This window comes from Aspergillus uvarum (assembly GCF_003184745.1).
Source record: "Aspergillus uvarum CBS 121591 unplaced genomic scaffold BO82scaffold_2, whole genome shotgun sequence".
Taxonomy (NCBI): domain Eukaryota; kingdom Fungi; phylum Ascomycota; class Eurotiomycetes; order Eurotiales; family Aspergillaceae; genus Aspergillus; species Aspergillus uvarum.
In genome coordinates, this window is record NW_020291299.1 from 1 (window position 1) to 20625 (window position 20625).

Here is a 20625-nt window from a genome sequence, read left to right on the forward strand (position 1 = left end):
CCCCCCCTCCCCAACAAACCTAACACCCCCCAGAAATCAAAGACGTCTTCGACGGCCCCTTTTACAGCCACTACCCGCGCAACCAACCACCGGGCGACAACCTGCGGCTCGCGATCGAGTACGTGCAGCAGATCATCGCGACGCAGGGCCCCTTCGACGGCGTCATGGGCTTCTCGCAGGGCTGCGCTCTGGCCAGCGCGATGATAATCCAGCACGCGGAGCAGCACCCTTCCGAGAAACCGCTGTTCAAGCTGGCGGTCTTCATCTGCGGCGCCTCGCCCTTCGACCCGTCGGGGACGGAGCTGATCGAGCCCCCTGTTCCGTCTGTGGCTACGGCCGTCACCGGCGCGTGGCCCATCACGATCCCCACGACGCATATCGTGGGCAAGCAGGACGCGCTGTACCCGCACAGCATGCGCCTGTACGGGGTGTGCGACCCGGCGCAGGCGGAGTTCTACGACCACGGCTCGCGGCATTTGGTGCCCTTTGATGTGAAGAACACGGAGGCGATGATTGCGGCGGTGGAGGGGTCGATTCGGAGGGTTTTGGTGGGGGGGAAATAAGTGGCCTTGTGGGGTTTGGGTTATGGTCGGGGACGCGGGTGGGGGAAGGGGAAGCGAGTATATATATGATCTACCATGAGCAACAACTACTCTTCCAATTTCATGCAGATGAAAGTTTTCTTTGTGTCATCTAGGAAGAGGGCGAAACATATGTCAGTCCTGTTTCCTGACAACAGGATCCCGATCCCGGTTCCCCTTGGAACCACCGAATCGGGGGAGCAGAACCGCAAGCAACAGAACAAGGATGGCTAAAGCGAGGCTAAAAGTGACCGACGATGACCCCCACCAGTGGTCCCGGGTCTGTACAGAGGTATCATGATGACGATGATGATGTTGATCATAAATTCATAAGCCAGCAGCACCGGTCTGGCCCTCGCCCTCCGGGGGGATAACACTGTGCAAGAACTTCTCGAGGTCCTCAATCTCCTCGGGATCGGCGGAGTGGCCCAGGTAACTAGGAAAACCGCGAGTGTGAGCCGGGAGGTCGCTGCGGGAACGCGAGGCCTCAAATGGGGAATACAGCACGTACGGGTAAGAGTGGAACTCGACCTTGGCCAGGTCGAGCTCCTGGAGCTTCTCGCTGGACTGCTTGCCGAAGTCGAAGCGCACCACCTCGTCCTCCTGGCCGTGGGCGAGGAAGAACGGGGTGCCCTGGTTCGGGAAGCCCTCCGGGATGTAGTTCTTGATCCGGTCGCTGAGGAGCAGGTAGCAGGACAGCCCGAACACGCCGCCCAGCTTCTCCTTGCTGGTCAGCCCCGCGAAGAGCGACATCGCGCCCCCCTGCGAGAACCCGCCCAGCACGATCCGCGACGCGCTGATCCCCTTGTCCATCTGCTCCTTGATCAGGGTGTTGAAGTACTCGCGCGAGCGGAGGATGCCCGGTTCGTCCTGGTTGCGGATGGCTTCTTCGAAGTCCAACTATAGATCAAGCACATCGGTTGTTAGATACAGGATATCATCTCGAAGCCCAGAAAGGTATATCGCGCGGGGCGATGGGAACTCACATCACGGCCGAGCTTGGTGATGTCGTACCAACCGGGCATCGTCATTCCGAAGTTCTAGCCCCCCAAAAGTGGCTCGAATTAGTCCGTTGCGCCACTGATTCAGAAGACATCGCGTCGTTTCATACCACGGTGATGGGGATCATCGGCGCGTTAGGGAAGATGAAGGCGACTTCGTCGAACACGCCGCGCCGGCGCCAGTTCTGGGCGAGTGCCATCCTGTGAAGATCGCCATATTCAGTCTGACGTCATCTATTGTAGTCCGTCGCGCTTGTCTGAGCCCGTAGGCATTCAATCGTGAATGGAAACCAAGGGGGACATACCATCCGGCGCCACTGAATTCATTCACCAGGAGTTAGTTCAAGATCGGGATCTTCCGTATAGGGAAGGGCACACTTACCTGTCGCCCAAACCATGGGCCATGATCACCGTAGCGGTGTGCTTCGTGAGCGCGGGAACGACGAAAGGAGCGCGAGAGGACATCTTGGTCTATTCTAGTCTTCGTCAACGGGAGAAACACAGAGAGTGACAATGGATCCAGTAAATGCAGAAAGATGGCCCTGGATTTTGTCCCATTCCCCGCAATTCTGCCGCCAGACTCGCCGACTCACCGCCTCGGCTGTCCCACTTAACGGATCCAGAGGATCGAGGCCCCTGGTGGTGCCTGAACCCACTCGCTTAAATACTCTGTATAGTGACTCAAATAAATCAGATGGCATTAGAATTAACGGTACTTAGTGTACCATATATTATGTGCAGGCAGGCCCTTCGCGGCTGCAGATCGCAATAGATCATAACGAACAAGAGCAGAAGCAATCCCCCTCCCATGATCCCCAATCTATTGTGCCGCAAGATGCACCAATTTCTCCACCGAGTCAATCATGCCCGAAACCAACTCCGGTTCCACAACACCCTGCTGCCATCCAAACGACAGGACTAAACAGCCGTCACCACCCGAGATCGCCGACACCACAATCGCAGCGCCGGCAGCGTTGGGACTCTGCGAGAAGATCACCCGACCCATCTGGGGCTTCGAAGGGTCTGACTGAACCTCATCCGACGCACTCAAGACCCCGATATTGGAAAGCTCGATACTATCTCCACGAGGCTTCCCGAGCTTCGACCGGAAGAACTCGGAAAACCCGGACACGTACTTGAGAAGGTTCACGCCGGTGTTCTTCCCCTTCATGCCGACCACGCGCTCGATCGTCTCTCGCGAGCGCTGCGCTTCCTTCCAGGGGAAGGTCTCCTCCGTGCCGGCGGCGGCAGGCAGGTCCTTGCGCCAATAACTCTCCCCAAAGTCCATCACCCAGACGCCCAGCGACTTCTCCGGGATCGCCTGGGTGAGCCATTTGCGGACGGAGATGGCGCCCGTGAGCCGCAGCTTCGTGCACTGCGGCGGCAGGTGCGCGAACAGCGCCTGCGCCATGGCCGCCTGCACGGCCGCCGTGACCGTGGCGCCGTTCCGGCGACAGCTCTGGCGGAACGCCGCTGACACCGGAGCGGGGATGACGAGGTGGCGTGCTCGCGCCTCGAGCGGCGTGAAGACCGGCGCGCCCGTCCAGAGCCCGCGGTCCCGTCCGCCGAACTTCATCTTGATCACCGCGCCCAGCAGGAACGGGAGGGAGATGCCACAGGGATGCGCGGCCTCCAGGTTCGGCAGCAGCGGCGTGCCCACCGGCGTGGGCACGACCTGCTTCGCTTCCTCGCCGCCGGACGCCGCGCTGAGTGTCGACCCCGCAGTCGTCAGCGCCTCGAGAAACGTCTCCTGGAAGATCTTCCCGGACGTGCCGTCGCCCAGGGCGTGGTGGAAGATGTATGCGGCGGTGAACCGTCGCCGCGCCGATGCATTATCATCCTCGTCGTCCATGAAGATCGCCAGGCGCCAATACGGCGCCCCCGGTGTAGTGAACCCCGTACTGTGCTGTGTCTGAAGGAATTCGTCCAGCTCCGTGTCGGGTTCGGCCCCTTCGGGGAACCCCCGCGAACGCTTGTGGAAGCTCACCGGCTGCGCGAGGTCGATCTCCGGGAGGCGGACGAAGTATGCCTCGTCCGATTCCTCGTTCACGGGAACCGCCGAGAGAACGGGGTGCTGGCCGATCAGAATCTCGCAGGCCTTGTACACATAGTCCCGGAGCGGAAGCGTGTAGGTCTCAGGTAGCGTGTATGTGGCGGTCACGCCGACATTGTAGTAGAACCCGAGCGGATGGCGGGCTGTAGAGTACTTCTCCAAATATCCTAGAGGGCGTGTAGATTAGTGAAGGTTCGCAGTGCTTTGGCCTCAAATCGGGGACACCACGCACTCACCTGTCGAACGTAATTTCTCGTAATTATCCATTTTCGCGAAGAATTGATCTTAACAGCCACTAATCAAAAAATCGAATAGAGAGAAAATACCCTAGGTGTCACGTGACGATCAAAGAACAATACGAAGAAAGCCTGGGAAAAGTCGAGATTGTTTGAACAAGGACGAACAGAACGGCTTGGGGCGATAAGATAAGGTAAACCACCTGGCAGGATCCCCGGAGCCAAACAGCTTTTATATCGGCTAGGCCCGAAAATCCGCGGTCGATGCCGTATTAGGAAAACTTTGCGACTTTCACTTGCAACTGAGGAATGCTGCTGCCTGCAACATATAGGGATCAAAGTATAGTATTAAGTGGATGAGCATCAAGTCAAAATCATCTCTGGTAGCATGGTCATCATGAGTTGATATATCTGCGCGGGTTTGGGATTTATCAATAAGAAGGAGGGAGGGGTGAGGGTTTGCTTGTTTGGTAAGCACTGCATGATTGCCGGGTTGGGCAAGTCACGGATCACCTCTAAAGGTATGTGTATCCGAACTCAGGGCTGAAGGGTCCAGCCAAGGAAAATTTAATCAACCTGCAGAAGGACTTGGTTTTGGCTGTGGGAGCTGGCTGAATACGCAGTAAAGCTGTTTCGGATTCGATTTTGGCCTGCATTCGCAGGTTCTGATCGTATGAATACTGCAATGGATTTGGCTATACACTGTAATTTATAAATGTGCTAAAGCGGATTGTTACTCCGGATTGCATTCGTTATGGAGGCACGTACGAGAAGCTGAAAGCAAGCAAAGTGGCAAGGAACGAGGTGTCTCCTTCAGTCTGGTCACATGTCCATGTCCTTCATATTAAGGTGGTATCGCAAAGCATAGACAACTAAAATGAATATGTACAGGGTGGAAACAATCGCAATATAAACAAACGTTGTGTGGGAAATTATCGTCAGATCATGATCATTCCTTCGAAAATGTCATTCGTTGGCTTTTTTTCTGTATCATCTCGTTCTCCTTTTTGTCTCTCTCTCGCTCCATATCATATGCGTAAAGCAGTATCCTTCCACGATTTGATTTAAGACATGGGCTTCGGTGTGCCACGAAAGCCCTCGATTCGTTTACAGGACAGCAAGACCACCGACAACAGCGGCACCGAGCATTCCCCAAGCAGCGGTCTGCAGGGGGACGGCAGCACCAGTGGAGGTAGCAGTGCTGCTGGAGCCGCTCGCGGAAGAGCTGCTGCTGCTGCTGCTGCTGCTGCTAGACGAAGAGCCGTCCTGGGCACCACCGGTGGCGGTCGACTCGTTGGCATTGCGGTCAGCGGCGGCGCCGGTGAACTCGACCGCCTTGACGCCGGTGTTGTTCTTGCAGGTCGAAGGCTCGTCGTAGCTCACGGTCGAGGAGAACTGGATGTCGGCGCACTGGTTTTCCCAACTTGTTAGCAAAGCTTTCATGTATCGAACAGCCAGGATTGACATACAGCATAAAGACCTCCAGAAGGATCGCCGTTGCTCTGCACCTGAACGGTGGCGTTCATGCCATCAGTGATGTTGGTGCCGAGGATGGACTCATCGAAGGTAATGTGGGGCAGGCAGAAGGCACCCAGGCCCTCGATCTCGAAGGTCTTGTGCAGGGTGATGTTGAAGTTGGTGCCGGGGTCGGTGCCCAGGGCCAGGAGCACCTCGACGGCGGTCTGGGAGTGGCCCATGGACAGCGCGACGGGGAAGGAGCCGGCGGAGATGGAGACCTGAGTGCGGTTGCTGGACTGGGCCGCACTGCCGCAGGGGAAGTTCATCATGTTGTCTTCCGTGCCATCGCGGCTCGTGGGGTACTTGAGCTCGAAGTGGGCAGCGGCCAGGGGGGCGAGAGCCGCCAGGGGGAGGATGGAGAACTTCATGGTGATCCTTGGAGGTCGGAAATTGAGGGGTGAGAGAGGTACAGAGGCACAACACAGAGCTTATTGTAGAAGGATGGAGGAGAGTGGGAGAACTTTATATAACAATGGGGCAGGTGTGAGTGCCAGTGGGTAGACTTGGACGGCGGATTCGGCGGAGGAGGAATGGGGAGAGCTCTGTCAGTCCGGTTCCGCCAAATTGATTAATGACCAAGACCTAAACTACTTAGTCTACAAGATCGAAGGGACCCATGGCTGCATCAATTGGGCCCTGAGTCTGGTTCCAAAGGGTTTCGTTCACCCGCAATCATCCATCCACCATGATCATTTCGATTCAGTTCCGGGATGTTCATTCTCCTGCAGGGTAAAAGTGGCAGCTCGCAGTCAAGGCTGGAACGGGCCCCGGGATACACTAAGCCGAATTGAGTTAAGAAATGTGCTCATTTCTTCTCAGGGCGCCGGCAAATCCGAGGCAGTTCCGAACCTGCCTTCGCTTGAGGCACACTCCCTCTTATCAGATAGAGCTATCAATTAGTTATTGTTGACCAGAACGAACTTGAGTGGGTTTCACTATTCAGAAGAAGAAGAAGAGGTCAATATCAGCTTGCAGGATATCAATTAGCCTGCCCGCATCATCATACGGGAACGATTCGAAATAATGTACCGGATTTCCTCTTCCGTCGCTTCTGTACGAGGTAGAACCAAAGATTCTCGTGCGGAGTAACCATCAGCCATGTCATTCGGACACTCACCACCAAAAATGACCGACATCCCCAGCTCGCATCGACAATCGGCCCAAGTAGAAGACTAATCATAATACACTGATAATGGCGTCGATGAGTTTGTTCCAACGAATCTACTACATCTTAAATCCACCCACTCCCGCGAAGAAAGATGGCGCCATTCGCATCGGTCTACTCGGAGCTTCCAACATAGCGTGAGGGAACCTCTGAATCAGTAGTATTCAGTGCCTGCGTTTCCATCCTGGCTGATATCTCTCTCCCTAGCCCCAACTCGGTAATAGTACCGGCCAAGTCCCATCCGGAGGTCATCATCGCAGCGGTTGCTGCCCGCGACTCAGACCGCGCGCAGCAGTACGCTAAGACACACGACATCCCCATCGTGCATAGCTCCTACCAAGGTCAAGCAAAGACCCATCATCCGAGTGCCCCTGTCTCAAGCGAGAAATTGGCATTACGAGAACAGAACAGAACGGATCTAACACCTGGGCAGACCTGCTTGACGACCCCGCTATCGACGCCATTTACATCGCACTCCCCAACTCCCACCACTACGAATGGGCCCTCCGCTCCCTGCAAGCAGGCAAGCACGTCCTCCTGGAGAAACCCTCATGCTCCAACGCCAAGGAAGCCCGCAAGCTCTTCACCCACCCCCTCGCAACCGCTCCCAATGCCCCCGTTCTCCTCGAAGCCTTCCATCACCAGTTCCACCCGGCGTGGCAGACGTTCCTCTTGCTGACCCGCCAAACCCCCTGGGGGCCCGGCACCATAGTCGACACATCCTCGCAATTCTACCTGCCCAGGGGCTACATCGCGCGCGATGACATCCGCTTCCAGTACGCCCTGTCCGGCGGATGCCTGATGGACCTGGCGACGTACCCGCTCTCCTGTGTGCGCCAAGCTCTGAACCTCTCGAAAGAGCGCGAGGAGGACCTTGTGGTCGTGGAAGGCCATTACACGCCACCACGTCCGCTCAGCAGTTATGACTCCTCTCCATTTCACGACGCGCAGCAGATCGATACCGCCATCGCCGCCACATACCAGACCGCTGATGGCCTTCAAACAGCCCACATCGCGGGCGATCTGGCATACACAGCCGCAGCAGCAGCCGCAGCAGCGACGCAAACCGGTGGCGGGTTTCTCTCCCTGCTACCGACCACATGGTCCCGATGCATCCCTTGGTTCGCATGGCCCAAGACCGAGGCCACCCTCGCCGAGATCCTGGTGGCTTCGCAGGGCGGCACGGAGACGCAGCACTTCGTGCAGCGGACCGTCACGATCTGGAATATGATCCTGCCGACGGTGTACCACCGCATCGACGTGCGCGACACGCATACTCTCTACCGCAAGGGGAGGCTGTCCAAAACGTGGGAGGAGGTGCAGTACCGCAAGGCGTATAATTGGCCCGTCGGGGATCACCGGGCGGAGACATATCAGGAGTGGTGGACGACGTGGCGGTGTCAGTTGGAGGAATTTGTGAATCGGGTTAAAGGGAGGAAAGGGTCTGGGGTGTGGATTGATGGCGGGGAGAGTATCAGGCAGATGGAGGCGGTCGACAAGACGTACAGGCGGGTGGGGTTGGAAACTCGGCCGACGAGCGCGTTTAATGTGTGAGGTGTTTTTCCCACTTGTATTGGGGTTAAATTGTTCCTTCGAATTACGAGCAGTTATCTTGTGGAGATTGAATCCGACTCTTCAGTGTGTTTGATCTTTGCTCTCTGGTCTCTTTGTTAGCTTCGCATGGACTTCCCTAAATCGCAATGGGATAACAACGACGGTTGAATCTTGGCAGGATGCTAATTTCCGCGCCAATGGGATCCCGCCGATCGACTGGTGATCATGCCACTGCGGCTGTCTCCGGCCAACGCAAGCGACACTCGCCAGCTGCATGGAGGCCATCAACGCAAGTAACGTTCTATGTTGAGGCTTACTGATCATTAGATCATTTTGTGGTCGATGATCATGTGCATGTATATTCAACATCCATGTCTATGTACAATCCAGCCCTAAACTCACACCCACTCACATTACGGGGCATAGAAAAAACTAGCTATGCCCCAGATAAGCCCCTCCACAGGTAAGTATATCATAAACGGTTCGTATCGAAAAGGTATCTAGAAAAACGACTCCCATGCTAATCCGCAACCAATGCAAAACATAACGCCCAGACAAGTACATCAGAACACAATGTAAGAAGCCATTCAGTGACCATGTTCATTCCACTGAATATACCGACCCACCGCGAGCTCCCCAAGGAACGCGCCGGCCAAAACGGAGCAGAAGTAGCCCACGTTCATAGTCATGACGGCCAACATGCTGCAGCAATCAATCATTAGCATCCGGCCTCGGATGGACAGCATGAAGGAGGGAATTGCGGGGCAATACGTACAGGAGATAAGACACGCCCGTGATGACAAAAAAGATCAACGCGCGGGGCAGATCCACGCTGAACCGCCAGGGGAGGGGCTCGCGCGCGGTGCGGCGCACGACGCGGACGCTCTCCTCGACGCCCTGGGCGGTGATGAGCGTGGCCCCCTTGGCGTCCGGGTCGGCGTCGATGCGGCCCGCCTCGGTGGACTTGCCGGCCACGACGACGTAGCGCCGCTGCAGGTGGGCGCTGAGCCAGCGCTGCTCCATCAGCGCCTTGAAGGCCACCAGCAGCCGGCCGATGATGGCCAGGACGATCAGGAAGATGCACGTGCCGGCGTAGCGGCCGCTCGAGGTGGGCGTCCATTGCGCGGAGAAGAGGGGGGTGGTGTGGCTGTTGGTGAAGACCATGGTCATGGACATGGAGGAGGAGCTGGAATCCATGCTACTCATGTCCATGATGGGCGCGGGGTTGGAGGGGTGGGTGGGTTTGGGTGGCGGTGGTGGTGGTGGTGGTGGTGGTGGTGCGAGCGGTGGTCTCGGATATAAGAGATCAGATTGATTGCGGGATAGAGTGGTTTTTGTACAACGGGAGGGAGAGAGCTAAATGAATCAGGACAGCGGAGGATGTGGAAAGAAAGAGGACCAAGAAAGAGGAGAAGAGGAAGACAGAGAAGGAGGGCCGACCCGCGACGATATCTTAGCCATGGCGGGCCAGCAGTCAGTTCTGGATCCTCCAAACCAAGCTGATGTTCTACCTAACTTGAAGCGAAGGCGTTCATTCCGAGATTGAGCACATTTTGGCCCGACTCGGTTTGGCGCTTGAGCACATTTTAGAGGCAGGGAGCCAATCACGGGGCGCGGAATCGCCCGCCAGGCCGAAAGCAGCGGAAAAACGGGCGGTGGAGGTGAGCAGATTATGACTACTTCAGTCCGTTTACCAAGTGAGAAGATTAATATCAATTCCTGGCTATCATGTATCGAGACAGGTGGGGATGGCATGGCATGGCTTGTTCTACTCATGCGGAATGATTCCCCCCCCCACCCGTGATTTTATTCCTATTTCCAATTCATCACTTAAACTTGCCCACTTACTCTTACATGTACTCCATGACGCTGCACACTCCTGCGACATGAAACTTTGAATTGCCGACATCCTCCCCTCCTCTCAGGAATAGGTTGTCTGTGATGTGGTGCTGCTGCTGCTGCTGCTGCTGAACGAGATGCGTTGAAATTCCGGCCCTCTCTCTCCGTATATCGATTGCCTTTGAACCATCGCCTGCCGGGAATAGTGTCGTTGATTGTCCATCTATATTCCACAACCGCTAGTTACCGCCAAGATGGACATGGACATGTCAATGTCGGGCATGGGCCACATGTCCATGGGGGCTGGCGTGCCCGGTTTCTTCTATCTCCAGAAAATGTACTGGGTGGTCATAGGCAGTGCTATCGCCGCGGGTACTGTGGTGAACCTCCTCAACCGTTACCTCGCCTATCAAAGGTGAGTAAATCCTTCAATGCAGGCCGAATATTGCAGTGCTCACGTACGCAGACTTCGGGATACCTCCCTCACTCCGTCCAAGCCCAAGTCACTGTTCTTCAACGCATATGCCACCCTCACAGCCATTGTCCGCGAGGCAAGCTATGCGACGCTGCCTCCCGTATCGATCCGCACCCATACCTTCCACTTTGCGCCTCTGGGGCCAATGGCTGTTGTGTTGGCCAATCTGGTTGTCGTGCTTGTCTTCTGCTTCTACAAGCTGGACACTACTGATCAATGGAGCTGGGAGGATGTGGGCTACCGAACCGGATTCGTTGCCATCGCGCAGTTGCCCCTGATCTTCCTGCTAGCCGGGAGACAGAACCTCATAGGTGCCCTGGTAGGCATGAGCTATGAACGTCTGAACTGGTACCATCGATGGGTGGCTCGAACGCTATGGCTGACGGCCACGATCCACATGGCCTTCTGGTTCCGCGACTGGGGTCGCTACAACTATATCTCCTACGAAATCAAGAACTACCCATTGATTGCTCGAGGACTAGCCGCGTGGGCCATTTTGACCTGGATTGTGATCACCTCCGCCGCCCCGATCCGAAGATTCGGATATGAGTTCTTTGTCCTGCAACATCTGGTCACATTTGTTGGATTCATCGCGGCTGTCTGGCTGCATGCCCCGGCGGAGGTCAAGGTCTGGGTCTGGATTCCGATAGGGTTCCTCGTCGTTGATCGCGTGGCGCGCTATATCTGGGCCACATATATCAATCTGTCGATATTCCACCGCTCGAAATCTCCAAGCCATGCCCTTTGGGCCAACAGGGCGACTTTCACCCCTCTACCGGGCAACGTCACGCGTGTCACAATTGAGAACCCCGGGGTCAGCTGGAAGCCAGGTCAACATGTCTTTCTCACATGCCATTCGATTGCTCCGCTCCAAAGCCACCCTTTCACCATTGCGTCGATCCCCGAGGACAACAAGCTCGAAGTCTTCGTCCGCGCCGAGAAAGGCGGAACCCGTCGGTTCTTCCGCTACGCGTCGAAGCGCCACCATATGCTCGGGACAGGAGAGACCGCGTCCTCCAAACAGACGCGAACGGTCTTCCTTGAAGGCCCGTATGGTCAGATGAGGCCGATGCAGCAGTTCGACAGTGTGATCCTCCTGGCGGGCGGCATGGGCGTAACCTATACCATCCCGTGCTTGCGAGACATTGTGGCCAAATGGAAGAAAGACTGCGCACAAGCTGGCGCTTCACCCAAGCACCTCGCGGCCACCAAGCGAATCCGATTCGTGTGGGTGATCAAATCACGCACCCAGCTCAGCTGGTTTGAAAGCCAGCTGCAGTCCGTCCTGGCCGACGCGGAAGAGTGCCAACGTGCCAACGCCGACCTCGTCCGCGAGATCGAGCTGAGCATCTACATCACCTGCGACGAGAAGCTGGAGCAGCCGACGCAGGCCACCCTGTGCGCACAGACGCCTTCCACCGCCGTGGCTCAGTCCCGGTCATCCATGGAAACGACCGACGAGAAATACACCGAGAAGATCGTGGAAAAGGATGCTATCTCTATCAGCGACACCGGGTGTCTACCCGGCGGAGGCTGCTGCTGCACGGCAGCCATCGAGGATGAAGATGTGATCACAAGCAAGTGTACCTGCTCGGGACACGCCGCGACGGCTGCACCGTCCGGCTCAGAGAAAGCGGCGGGCCAGCCGGTATCCCCGGATACGAAACCCGCACCCACCCGCCCCCTGACGATTCTGTCGGGTCGGCCCCAGGTCCAGACTGTCATCCGCAAGGTCCTCGAGCGGGCGGAGGGCGAGAGCGCCGTGGTGGTCTGCGGGCCGCAGGGACTATCGGACGACACGCGGCGCAGCGTGGTGTCGCTGAGCGACGAGCGAGCTGTGCACAAGGGGACCGGCGCCCAGGGGATATATCTGCATATAGAGCAATTTGGGTGGTAGAGCATTGGATGGTAAATAGTGATGATGTATATACGATAATGATAGATACCATGATTTTTTGATATACTGAGGCTCATTTAGTATCTGTGTGCTTCGTTTTCCGCCAGTAATAAGAAAACAACCCTATGGGATTAGAGGTGTAGCTCTAAGAGCATTAGATATTCGCAAAACAATCTCCTAGAGCATAACAACAAAATCTCCTGGTAACCGAACCGAACAAGACCAGATATATAAGAATCAAACAAAGCAAAGGCACAAGCAACAGTCAAATGTAGAAGAATCCATCACAACAATCGTGGTTAAGATGACTCAGTTCCCCATGACGTAATCAGCAACCCGCAACAGCTACCCGCCATTTCCCAATGCAGACCCCGACTTGCACCTACTGCACTGCACTGCACTACACAACCACCTTCTTCACCACCACCACCACCACCACTAACCCAGCAACATCAAACCCACCCCAATCATCCATATTATACCCTCCCCAATTACAATCACAACTACAGCCACAGCCACTTACTTCAGACAAAATGGTCTTCCGCTTCGTACGTCCCCAACCCAACCCAATGCCAATCCTAATCCCCCCTCCCCAAAACTAATGGAATGCAGGCCAAAACCCTCGACCCCATAACCCTCTTCCACACGCCGAGCAACAGCGCCAGCAAAAACGCCTACAAAATCCTGCAGCGCGCGTCGACGCTCGCGCAATCGCCCGATGCGCCGGCGGGCGGCCGCGGCGAGTTCCAGCTGGAGGTGACGACGGCGCCGCCGACGACGGACCAGCTGCGCAACATCCTCGATTACGTGACGGGCAACCCGGCGGGGGCCGGGGCGCCGGACAAGGGGATGCGGTATGGCGTCGGGGAGGTGGTGCGCGGGGCCAAGGATGCGGAGGAGGCGGTGCGGCGGTTCAAGGCGGATCCCGAGGGGACGTTTGTGCGGCCGATTGTATGTTCACTTTCTTACACCTTTGGGAAATTTGGACGGGGAGAGGGGGGAATGGGGAGCAGGAGGATTATTTGAGGGGGGGGGGGGAGGGTTTTTTGGGTATGGGTTGTGCTAACTCTTCTCTCTTACAGACGGTCGACTGGACGAATGGTCAGGCGGTTATTGGGGATAATGAGTCGGAGATCTTGAAGATGGTGCAGCAACTTAGTGAGAATTAAGTACCCCAAAAGGACGGTACTACGAAAAGGCCCAAAAAGCTTCTGCAGACCGTTAGGCATGTATTTCTACGATACGCTGTATCATACACTTCTCCCCTCCTATGCACTGGCAAATACCCGTCCTGCCATGCTCCATGCCCATAGCCAATGAAATATCATGTCATACTCGCTCAATTGAACTCCGACCCGAGACCCAGCTCGTGCTAGAAAGGACCCATGCAAAAGAAAACTAGAACATCGTGCCGAAGCTGCCGTCCGTGGCGATCGGCTTGCGCGGGGAACTGCGTCCCATGCCATCCATGGCAGGTTTGCGGTGTCTATGCACAATTAGTAACGGCGTTTCGCAACCGAGACAACATAAACCCACCGGAATGTGAATCCTACAAACAGGCCCTTGCCCATCTTCTCGTCGCGTTCCGCCATCTCCTCCAGGGCCCGTTGCTTGTCATGGACTTCCTTGTATTTGGCCATGTCGGCCTCATTCGTGAAGTCGTCGAAGTATCCCGCGTCCGTCTCCGAATCCAGCTCGGGCACAAACGGCGCACGTTGCTCTCGCAAGCGACCGAAATCGACTTCGCTGAAGTAATCGTGGGAATGGATCTCCTGGATGTTCTTGAACCGCTGGTCCTTGGCAGCAACCAGCTTGGTGATCAGGTCCCATGTTCGACGCGACAGGAAGTAGTTGGGGTCTTCATAGACGGGCTTGCGCAGCACCTTCTGCCAGTTCTTCAGGTTCTGCCAGGTCTCGTCTACCGTCGATCCCGCAAACGGCGGGTAACCCGCCAATGCTTCGAACAGCATGCACCCTAAGCTCCAGTAATCCACCGTAAAGTCATATTCCTCTCCCTTGAGCACTTCGGGCGCCATGTAATCCGGTGACCCGACAATAGACTTGGCATAGTTCACCTGCCGCTCACGAAGCGACCGATAGCCTTGGCGACGCTCTGTCACCGTGCGCTGTTCCATGGGACGTCCGAACGGCACCGGGGTATTGCCCACCTCCTCCAGCTTCACACGCATGGATTCGATCTTGCCTGGGTTCAGCATTCCAGCTGCCAGGCCAAAGTCGGTCAACTTCACGTGACCGGTCGAATCAATCAGAAAGTTCTCGGGCTTCAAATCGCGGTGAATATATCCCAGTGCGTGGAGCGCATCGATGCAGCTGAACATTTCGGCGATGTAGAACCGAGCGTGGCGGTTGTGCAGCACCCCGGTATTGTTCAAGAGGGTGCGGAAATCACCACCCGGGACATATTCCATCGCCAAGTAAATTTGATCCTCATCCTGAAAAGCGTAGAGCAGCTTCACCAGCCATTCACTCTTGGCCGCTGTCAGGATATCACGCTCCGTGAGGATGTGGCGGATTTCGTCAAGCTTGAAGAGTAATTTCTTGCTCATCACCTTCAATGCGCACACTTCCCGCGTGTCTTTCTTTTGTGCCAAGTAGACCTGTCCGTATCCTCCTTGTCCGACCTGTGTCAATATTTGGAAATCATGCTGGCGAAGTCTGGTTCGGCGCTTGCGAAGGTGGGCCCGCTCCCGACCCAAGTATTTCATGAGTGCGGGCTCGTATTCCTCCATCGACGTCAGGGGTGGTTCCGGGTACGCGGCGCGAAACTGCGTGTAGCGATTCTGTCGATTGTGGACATAGCTCAGCAGATCGAAGTAATGATCAAGGAAATCTACGTAGTCAGTACGATGAGCGGAAACGCTTCGAATGCACAAGATCGATCGGGGAACCTACAAAGCTGGGTAACGTTGACAAGACGCTTGACCCGGGGGTTCTGGAGCTTCTCTAGCTCCTCCGGAGTCAAACCCCGCATGGGGACCTGTCGCCGCTGGATGCTCTCCAGATCGCGGGTCTGGTATAGCTCATTTCTGGAGATCGCGGCGGCTGCAGGATTCGGGCCCAAATCCTTAGCGAAACGCGTCGAGTTCGGAGGCGTGTTTTCTTTATTAGATCTGCGCGTAGGGCTGGCGGGCGGTTGTCGGATGACGCTCTCGTTGAAATCCTCCCCCGCCCGGGGCGGAGAGAACATGGGATGGTTGTAGTGGTTATTTGTGTTCTTCGTCGGCGAGGTGGGGTTCAGTTTCAGAGCTTTGTCAAATACATTAGGCAGGTCGATCGCGCCGGGCGGCAGGCGATTCTTGCTGGGGCTCCCTTGAGGGGTTTGAACGGGGCTGGTGAAGGCAGTGTCGGCGGGCGTCAAAGGACGATCCAGCAGTTCGTTGCCGGCACGTGTATGAAGGAGGGGTGGCGGATGTGGGAGGCGGAAACCGGATCGGTCACTTGTGTCAATATTGAGAGCCATGATGGGCGCAAGAGCAGAAGCTCAGGGACGGGCACAGCGGGCGCAATTAGCAATCGCGTGGTCCTTGGGTGCCCGATGTGTGACTCCGCCGACCGGGACAGCTGGTGACAAAAAGTAACCCGGGGATTTAGGAGAATTTTCAACCACACAAGGGGAAACAGGCGCAAGTTAAGTCACGACCAGAAGAGCGCTAGAAGAGCGGAGAGAAATCGAAATCAGGGAAAAAGCAAAGAAGCCCAGTTGAAGGAGCAACGTAGCGCCACGAGATCGGACAATTTGAATCGCCTGTGTTGGGTACGAAGGGAGAGAGCAGAAAAGATCAGTCAATTTGATGGAATGATAATTGAGCTTCTTATTGTAGGCCTTGCGTTTGAGCTAACTGGGGCGAGCTGAAGCTGCGCGCAAAGCTAGTGAGGGTCGAGAAGAGGAGGATGAGAAGAAAAAAAGGAAGAGAGGAAGGAGGGAGCGCTGAGGTTGTAGAAGAAGTCAAGTAGTTTAAGGCGCCCCGATGATGATGCCTTCTTTTTTTTCCCCCTTGGTAAAAGTGGCAGTAGCCAGCAACCACAGCTCTTAAGAGTAAAGAGCAATAGTGGCAGCAATGGTAACAAAAGCAGCAAAAGCAGCAGTTCCCCGCCTATAGACAGTTGAGCCAGCCACATCTATTTAGTATCACCGTCCAGTCCACCACCTGCCTTGTCTGGACTATTGTGGACTCTTCCAATTCTCTTGGTCTTTCCCTCTCTTTCCCCTCTTCTCCTCCTCCTCCTCCTCCTCCTCCTCCCCTTCTTCGGCTTCTTCTTCCACCTCTTTTCTTATTCGAGTCCCTGCCCTCTCCTCCACCCCGTGGCTGTCAGCCAACGAGAATCCTCCGATGGGTTGCAGTACCCCTCGAGGAGCTGACCGTTGCCGGGTCAACTCCCTTGTTCCGATCTTTATTGGCATTGCGATATTGCACAGCAATCTAAATCTTGTTCCTGGCTAATTGATTGGGGGAATCGTGAGGCTGAGGAGGAATCCCGAGCAGGTACCAGATCCATGATCCTAGTTCTGTCGACTTTCAGCTGGCATTTCAATGGGTCAATTGCTATCTAGCCCGATCGACCGCGATCCATGGGTCCGATCGGATGGTGACAGGATAAAGTGGATGGGAGAATGGGACTGATAGGCTCCCCTTACTGAGTGAAAGTGCTTGACAATCTGATTGTTGGCCATGGGGACGATACGAATTACAACATAGAAGGAGGAGAGAGTCAAGAGAATAAGGTAGACTAATCGTCCATTGCCATCAGAGACTGAGATGAGCCCGAACGCTACCGTTTCTCTCTCACCCACTGTATCTCCACTCCACAATATCGGTGCCTGTCTATCCCACTCCCCACACCTCTTCCCCTGCGAGGGGTACAGATGACTACTACCGACTGTGCACGAGGTCTCCCCGGCAATCATCACTACGTACGACTAGATACAGGAATGAATCCCAGTCAGATCCCAGATGTTTCAGTGTCTCGAATGTGCTCATTGTTCTGATTTTCATTTCCATACCAGCTAATTAAACCCAGATGCCTGATCTTATCCTCGTCATTCCTTTGCCTTGTTTTATTATGCTGGGTTGATTGATCTCTGGGCAACGGCCGTCAACAAACTTGGAAAGGTGCGAGGGCAAATGGGGCCCATCCCCTCCGATGAACCATGGATCGAGATGTGACCCATTTATCGACGGGACAAAAGCCCAACCTCTTCTCTTCCGCTCGTTTTTTTCTTTTTTTTCGCTCTTATCATCATTTGGTCTAGGCTGAAATCCTTCAGCCCTCCCGTCCTTTGATCCAGCAAGGAAGGCCAAGGCATCAGAAATGACATCATCAGCAACAACCTCTCCCCTCTTCTTCCTTACTTTCACCTCAGCTCCTTTACAAAACACCCTTGGCCCGTTGACCCGTCTACCATTCCAATTGCAGTTAGTGACTTTTGCTTTCTTTCTCTTGAATCGATCGGTCGGCAATGAGGAGAGTGGGCAACGAGAGGAGAAAACTCGGCACTTACGTAGAAAGCCAGCCCATAGGAAGGAGTGGTGAAGGTGATCTTGGCACCCTTGGGGAATTGGAAGACATCGCCGGGCTTAGCCGTGACCTTCTGCCCGGTTTCGTCGGAGATTTCGTACTCCCCCTCGAGGATAATCTTCATCTCATCGTAGGAGTATTCGTAAGTCAGCGGCGTGCCCTTCTCCAGGCGGTAGAAGCCGGCCGACATGGGTTTCTCCGGGTTGTAATCGTCCCTACAGGTTGTTGTTTCATCCGGTTAGCAACCAGCCAGGAAAAGCAACCGAGCAACCACCAGCACCCTTGCATGAAAAGGAGATGAGATGAGGACTGTGCGCCCACCTGCATCACTCGCAAAAGGCAAATCCAGACATATTTCTCTCACACAAGAAAGCAACAACACAGCAAAAACAAAGGAAAGAAAACATACGATGAATCCACGTCCCCCAGGAAGGCATTCTCATTCGCGATGAGAGGAGGCTTGAACGTCGACTGCGCCTGCTGGTGGTATCTGAACGCGACGGGCATCTTTGCGAGATTGATTGGTCTGTAGGTATTGGTTGAATGTGGAACACTCGGGTAGGTAGGATAAGTAAAGCGAGGACCGATGGAATAAGCACTGTAGATCTGAATACTTCGAATGCGAATCAAGAATACCAGAGGATGCTTGCTGCTCTCTTATATACAAGCATACCACCCGAGTGATTGATTCCTTCGCGACATCCCGACTATCATCGCAATCGTTCCGATCCCGTGTAATGATAATCAGACCTCAATTCTTTTGCCCTTCTGAGGGAAAAGAGACAGGCATCCACCATGGCGCACGGATCTACCTTCTACAGTAGGAGATTCAGGATGGTCCCTCAATCTTCCGAATGAGGGGTAGAGGGCTCTCATTGCTGGGATGAGGGGTACAGTACGGTACCACTTTCGCGGCGAGTTAGTGCTTTGTGTTTGGTGGTGCGTTCTATTAACCTGGATGGGAGATCATAGCCAGGTCACTGGAGCTGGGGGTTTGCAGGACTGAAAGAAAGATAGGTAGTGTACTCCGTAGAAGAAAGGCGAGAGGGGCGGGACCTTTGCTTGTGGAATTGACAGAGAGCTGGCCTGGCGATGGGAAACTTTTGCCTGGACGGGTTAGTACTTCCGCTGCTTGTCAGGTGGAGGAGGTCTAGTGAGCGAGTGAGTGAACGAAGTAGGCATGGCATGCATGGGCGATAAACCGGACCCCTCACGCGCTATCTCCTATCTAATCATCTCAGTCTGGGTCGGATGCCTTAGCCTACTGATTACTGCCAGGTAGGGAAGGTCATGAACAGCATGATACTGTACTCCGTACCCTGGACGCATTGGGGCTGGCTCTAGTAGTCACTACCCAGTAAAGTCCAGCGATCTCATCAGTACGTGAATGAAGGTCAAGCAGATGAGTGGCGGGTGGATGCACTGCAGCGAAGAGACAGACAGCACAGGGAGACTCAAAGAGCAATGCTTTATCCACCCTTTTGGCCCGTGCATGCCAGTCTACCATACAGCGAGGAAGATAGTACAGCACAGCACAGCAAAGTGTACCTTAGTCCTAAGCACCCTGTGCAGACGTAGAAAGAGAAGGCCCAAGCAAGTAACCAAACAACCAAGTGAAAGCGAGAGAAGGAGGATCTTCGGTCCTTTCTTACTCCTGCGGCTATGCCTACTGTATTCTGCTCCCCAAGCCAGTCCATTTTCTCACACACTCCAGCGCAGCACCACAGCGCAGCACAGCACCACCTCTCGCAAACATCTTCGACCTTTCCCCAAAGCAACACCTAATTCTCATGCACCTCTGCCGTCATCCAACACCAGTCTCCTTCTCTTTCACACACTCTCTCGCACCATCATCCTCCGAATCAGCCCATCAGAAGTCAAATCACCCCGTGGTTTTCCCCCCTCCTGAATAACAGGTTGAGAAAAACTATTCCCCATACGTCAAAAAGCACAAGGAGAAGAAGTCCGCGGTTGTCGGGGTCCCACCTTCAGACCAGAGTGTATTAAATAGTGTTCTATTCACCCGCTCGATCTGGCCATTACTACCTCTCCCCCCCCCCCCCCCCCCCCGCCCCCTCTGCTTCTATTCAGTCTTCTGTAGCTGATGCAAGAGAGACGATTTACCAACACTCAATCACGAAACTATCGAAGGCAACAACAGCCCAAGCAACAACGTCTTATCACCCCGCAAGCAAAAATTCCGAGCGACCCGCCCCATGCAAAGTGACCGTCCTCTATACCCGTGCAGTCATCTTCCAGCGAGAGCACCAAGGCGACACAAGCTCTAAGCACTCAGCAAATTCTCCCCACCGGTACGGTATACTTTAAGTAGACAGTTGTATTTGATCAGCCGTCCACTGTCCACTGCGCCAACTGTCGTTCGGAGTACTTGAGGGTCCGACAGCAACATACTTTCATACTCCTAGCGATCCGGTCACCGTTTCTCCGTACAGCGACACTCCCTTTCAGGCATCAGCCCTGTCCTACGCGCCAAAAGAAAATCGTGCCAAAGTCCCTAGCAACAACTACGAAAGAGACCCGAACCCCCCATTGCAGCAATAATCCTTGGGAATTTGCCTTCAGGGCCGTATAGAATGTGATTGCTTCGCTCAACCATACACAAAAGCCCAAAAACTCTGGAACGCCATGCTAATCACTCCCGTCCAGATCTGTAAAGCCCAGCCAATTTTGATTTTGAGGATGAGCTATACCCTCAAGAAGTCACAAACCCACTGCGTGGTGCTCGCCGCACATTCCGCAGATCCCAA

General features: G+C 54.9%; 11 protein-coding genes across 11 annotated transcripts; 5 read left to right on the forward strand and 6 right to left on the reverse strand.

Moving 5' to 3' along the window:
* Positions 1–32: 32 nt before the first annotated feature.
* On the forward strand, positions 33–564 carry BO82DRAFT_349822 (uncharacterized protein; the record flags this gene model as incomplete). The annotated part of the gene is made up of 1 exon (XM_025633975.1): positions 33–564. The coding sequence occupies exon 1, from the start codon at positions 165–167 to the stop codon at positions 561–563; it is 399 nt and encodes a 132-aa protein (XP_025496846.1). The 5' UTR covers positions 33–164.
* An 80-nt stretch (positions 565–644) lies between these two features.
* BO82DRAFT_349823 (palmitoyl-(protein) hydrolase) lies at positions 645–2105 on the reverse strand. The gene is made up of 6 exons (XM_025633976.1): positions 1965–2105; positions 1888–1899; positions 1693–1783; positions 1568–1621; positions 1093–1481; positions 645–1017 (listed from the first exon to the last, which is right to left on the reverse strand). Exons 1-6 carry the CDS (start codon positions 2045–2047, stop codon positions 909–911), a joined length of 738 nt encoding a protein of 245 aa, XP_025496847.1. The 5' UTR covers positions 2048–2105; the 3' UTR covers positions 645–908.
* A 157-nt stretch (positions 2106–2262) lies between these two features.
* On the reverse strand, positions 2263–4212 carry BO82DRAFT_349825 (uncharacterized protein). Its single transcript, XM_025633977.1, has 2 exons — positions 3872–4212; positions 2263–3802 (listed from the first exon to the last, which is right to left on the reverse strand). The coding sequence occupies exons 1-2, from the start codon at positions 3900–3902 to the stop codon at positions 2403–2405; spliced, it is 1431 nt and encodes a 476-aa protein (XP_025496848.1). The 5' UTR covers positions 3903–4212; the 3' UTR covers positions 2263–2402.
* Positions 4213–4692: 480 nt separating this feature from the next.
* Positions 4693–5893, reverse strand: BO82DRAFT_379852 (putative GPI anchored protein). Its single transcript, XM_025637713.1, has 2 exons — positions 5341–5893; positions 4693–5281 (listed from the first exon to the last, which is right to left on the reverse strand). The coding sequence occupies exons 1-2, from the start codon at positions 5755–5757 to the stop codon at positions 4979–4981; spliced, it is 720 nt and encodes a 239-aa protein (XP_025496849.1). The 5' UTR covers positions 5758–5893; the 3' UTR covers positions 4693–4978.
* Positions 5894–6314: 421 nt separating this feature from the next.
* BO82DRAFT_349827 (Gfo/Idh/MocA family protein) lies at positions 6315–8158 on the forward strand. The gene is made up of 3 exons (XM_025633978.1): positions 6315–6691; positions 6762–6895; positions 6988–8158. Exons 1-3 carry the CDS (start codon positions 6582–6584, stop codon positions 8106–8108), a joined length of 1365 nt encoding a protein of 454 aa, XP_025496850.1. The 5' UTR covers positions 6315–6581; the 3' UTR covers positions 8109–8158.
* Positions 8159–8448: 290 nt separating this feature from the next.
* Positions 8449–9604, reverse strand: BO82DRAFT_428064 (copper transporter family protein). Its single transcript, XM_025640411.1, has 2 exons — positions 8884–9604; positions 8449–8810 (listed from the first exon to the last, which is right to left on the reverse strand). The coding sequence occupies exons 1-2, from the start codon at positions 9318–9320 to the stop codon at positions 8696–8698; spliced, it is 552 nt and encodes a 183-aa protein (XP_025496851.1). The 5' UTR covers positions 9321–9604; the 3' UTR covers positions 8449–8695.
* A 347-nt stretch (positions 9605–9951) lies between these two features.
* BO82DRAFT_388316 (ferric reductase family protein) lies at positions 9952–12362 on the forward strand. The gene is made up of 2 exons (XM_025638375.1): positions 9952–10362; positions 10414–12362. Exons 1-2 carry the CDS (start codon positions 10202–10204, stop codon positions 12317–12319), a joined length of 2067 nt encoding a protein of 688 aa, XP_025496852.1. The 5' UTR covers positions 9952–10201; the 3' UTR covers positions 12320–12362.
* Positions 12363–12808: 446 nt separating this feature from the next.
* Positions 12809–13693, forward strand: BO82DRAFT_349830 (uncharacterized protein). The gene is made up of 3 exons (XM_025633979.1): positions 12809–12867; positions 12932–13270; positions 13402–13693. Exons 1-3 carry the CDS (start codon positions 12853–12855, stop codon positions 13486–13488), a joined length of 441 nt encoding a protein of 146 aa, XP_025496853.1. The 5' UTR covers positions 12809–12852; the 3' UTR covers positions 13489–13693.
* Positions 13603–16003, reverse strand: BO82DRAFT_50288 (serine/threonine-protein kinase). The gene is made up of 3 exons (XM_025641274.1): positions 15233–16003; positions 13856–15170; positions 13603–13805 (listed from the first exon to the last, which is right to left on the reverse strand). Exons 1-3 carry the CDS (start codon positions 15798–15800, stop codon positions 13718–13720), a joined length of 1971 nt encoding a protein of 656 aa, XP_025496854.1. The 5' UTR covers positions 15801–16003; the 3' UTR covers positions 13603–13717.
* A 1704-nt stretch (positions 16004–17707) lies between these two features.
* On the reverse strand, positions 17708–18364 carry BO82DRAFT_360413 (cupin domain-containing protein; the record flags this gene model as incomplete). Its single annotated transcript, XM_025636763.1, has 3 exons — positions 17708–17737; positions 17841–18072; positions 18267–18364. 3 exons carry the CDS (start codon positions 18362–18364, stop codon positions 17708–17710), a joined length of 360 nt encoding a protein of 119 aa, XP_025496855.1.
* Positions 18365–19143: 779 nt separating this feature from the next.
* On the forward strand, positions 19144–19913 carry BO82DRAFT_50313 (uncharacterized protein). Its single transcript, XM_025641275.1, has one exon. The coding sequence runs from the start codon at positions 19245–19247 to the stop codon at positions 19764–19766; it is 522 nt and encodes a 173-aa protein (XP_025496856.1). The 5' UTR covers positions 19144–19244; the 3' UTR covers positions 19767–19913.
* The last annotated feature ends 712 nt before the right edge of the window (positions 19914–20625 follow it).

Excerpts from the sequence above, each read along its gene's own strand:
- BO82DRAFT_349823 (XM_025633976.1), bottom strand. The coding sequence starts at position 2,047 with ATGTCCTCTCGCGCTCCTTTCGTCGTTCCCGCGCTCACGAAGCACACC. Across the intron at positions 1,482-1,567 it reads TCACCAAGCTCGGCCGTGAT|TTGGACTTCGAAGAAGCCAT; the intron begins GTGAGTTCCCAT and ends CTTGATCTATAG. Across the intron at positions 1,018-1,092 it reads GTCGAGTTCCACTCTTACCC|TTACCTGGGCCACTCCGCCG; the intron begins GTACGTGCTGTA and ends CGGTTTTCCTAG.
- BO82DRAFT_349825 (XM_025633977.1), bottom strand. The coding sequence starts at position 3,902 with ATGGATAATTACGAGAAATTACGTTCGACAG. Across the intron at positions 3,803-3,871 it reads CGAGAAATTACGTTCGACAG|GATATTTGGAGAAGTACTCT; the intron begins GTGAGTGCGTGG and ends CACGCCCTCTAG.
- BO82DRAFT_379852 (XM_025637713.1), bottom strand. The coding sequence starts at position 5,757 with ATGAAGTTCTCCATCCTCCCCCTGGCGGCTCTCGCCCCCCTGGCCGCT. Across the intron at positions 5,282-5,340 it reads CTTCTGGAGGTCTTTATGCT|TGCGCCGACATCCAGTTCTC; the intron begins GTATGTCAATCC and ends TGGGAAAACCAG.
- BO82DRAFT_349827 (XM_025633978.1), top strand. The coding sequence starts at position 6,582 with ATGGCGTCGATGAGTTTGTTCCAACGAATCTACTACATCTTAAATCCA. Across the intron at positions 6,692-6,761 it reads CTCGGAGCTTCCAACATAGC|CCCCAACTCGGTAATAGTAC; the intron begins GTGAGGGAACCT and ends CTCTCTCCCTAG. Across the intron at positions 6,896-6,987 it reads CGTGCATAGCTCCTACCAAG|ACCTGCTTGACGACCCCGCT; the intron begins GTCAAGCAAAGA and ends ACACCTGGGCAG.
- BO82DRAFT_428064 (XM_025640411.1), bottom strand. The coding sequence starts at position 9,320 with ATGGACATGAGTAGCATGGATTCCAGCTCCTCCTCCATGTCCATGACC. Across the intron at positions 8,811-8,883 it reads ACGGGCGTGTCTTATCTCCT|CATGTTGGCCGTCATGACTA; the intron begins GTACGTATTGCC and ends TGATTGCTGCAG.
- BO82DRAFT_388316 (XM_025638375.1), top strand. The coding sequence starts at position 10,202 with ATGGACATGGACATGTCAATGTCGGGCATGGGCCACATGTCCATGGGG. Across the intron at positions 10,363-10,413 it reads CGTTACCTCGCCTATCAAAG|ACTTCGGGATACCTCCCTCA; the intron begins GTGAGTAAATCC and ends TCACGTACGCAG.
- BO82DRAFT_349830 (XM_025633979.1), top strand. Across the intron at positions 13,271-13,401 it reads GGACGTTTGTGCGGCCGATT|ACGGTCGACTGGACGAATGG; the intron begins GTATGTTCACTT and ends TCTCTCTTACAG.
- BO82DRAFT_50288 (XM_025641274.1), bottom strand. The coding sequence starts at position 15,800 with ATGGCTCTCAATATTGACACAAGTGACCGATCCGGTTTCCGCCTCCCA. Across the intron at positions 15,171-15,232 it reads TGTCAACGTTACCCAGCTTT|ATTTCCTTGATCATTACTTC; the intron begins GTAGGTTCCCCG and ends CTGACTACGTAG. Across the intron at positions 13,806-13,855 it reads TTTGTAGGATTCACATTCCG|ACACCGCAAACCTGCCATGG; the intron begins GTGGGTTTATGT and ends AATTGTGCATAG.
- BO82DRAFT_50313 (XM_025641275.1), top strand. The coding sequence starts at position 19,245 with ATGAAGGTCAAGCAGATGAGTGGCGGGTGGATGCACTGCAGCGAAGAG.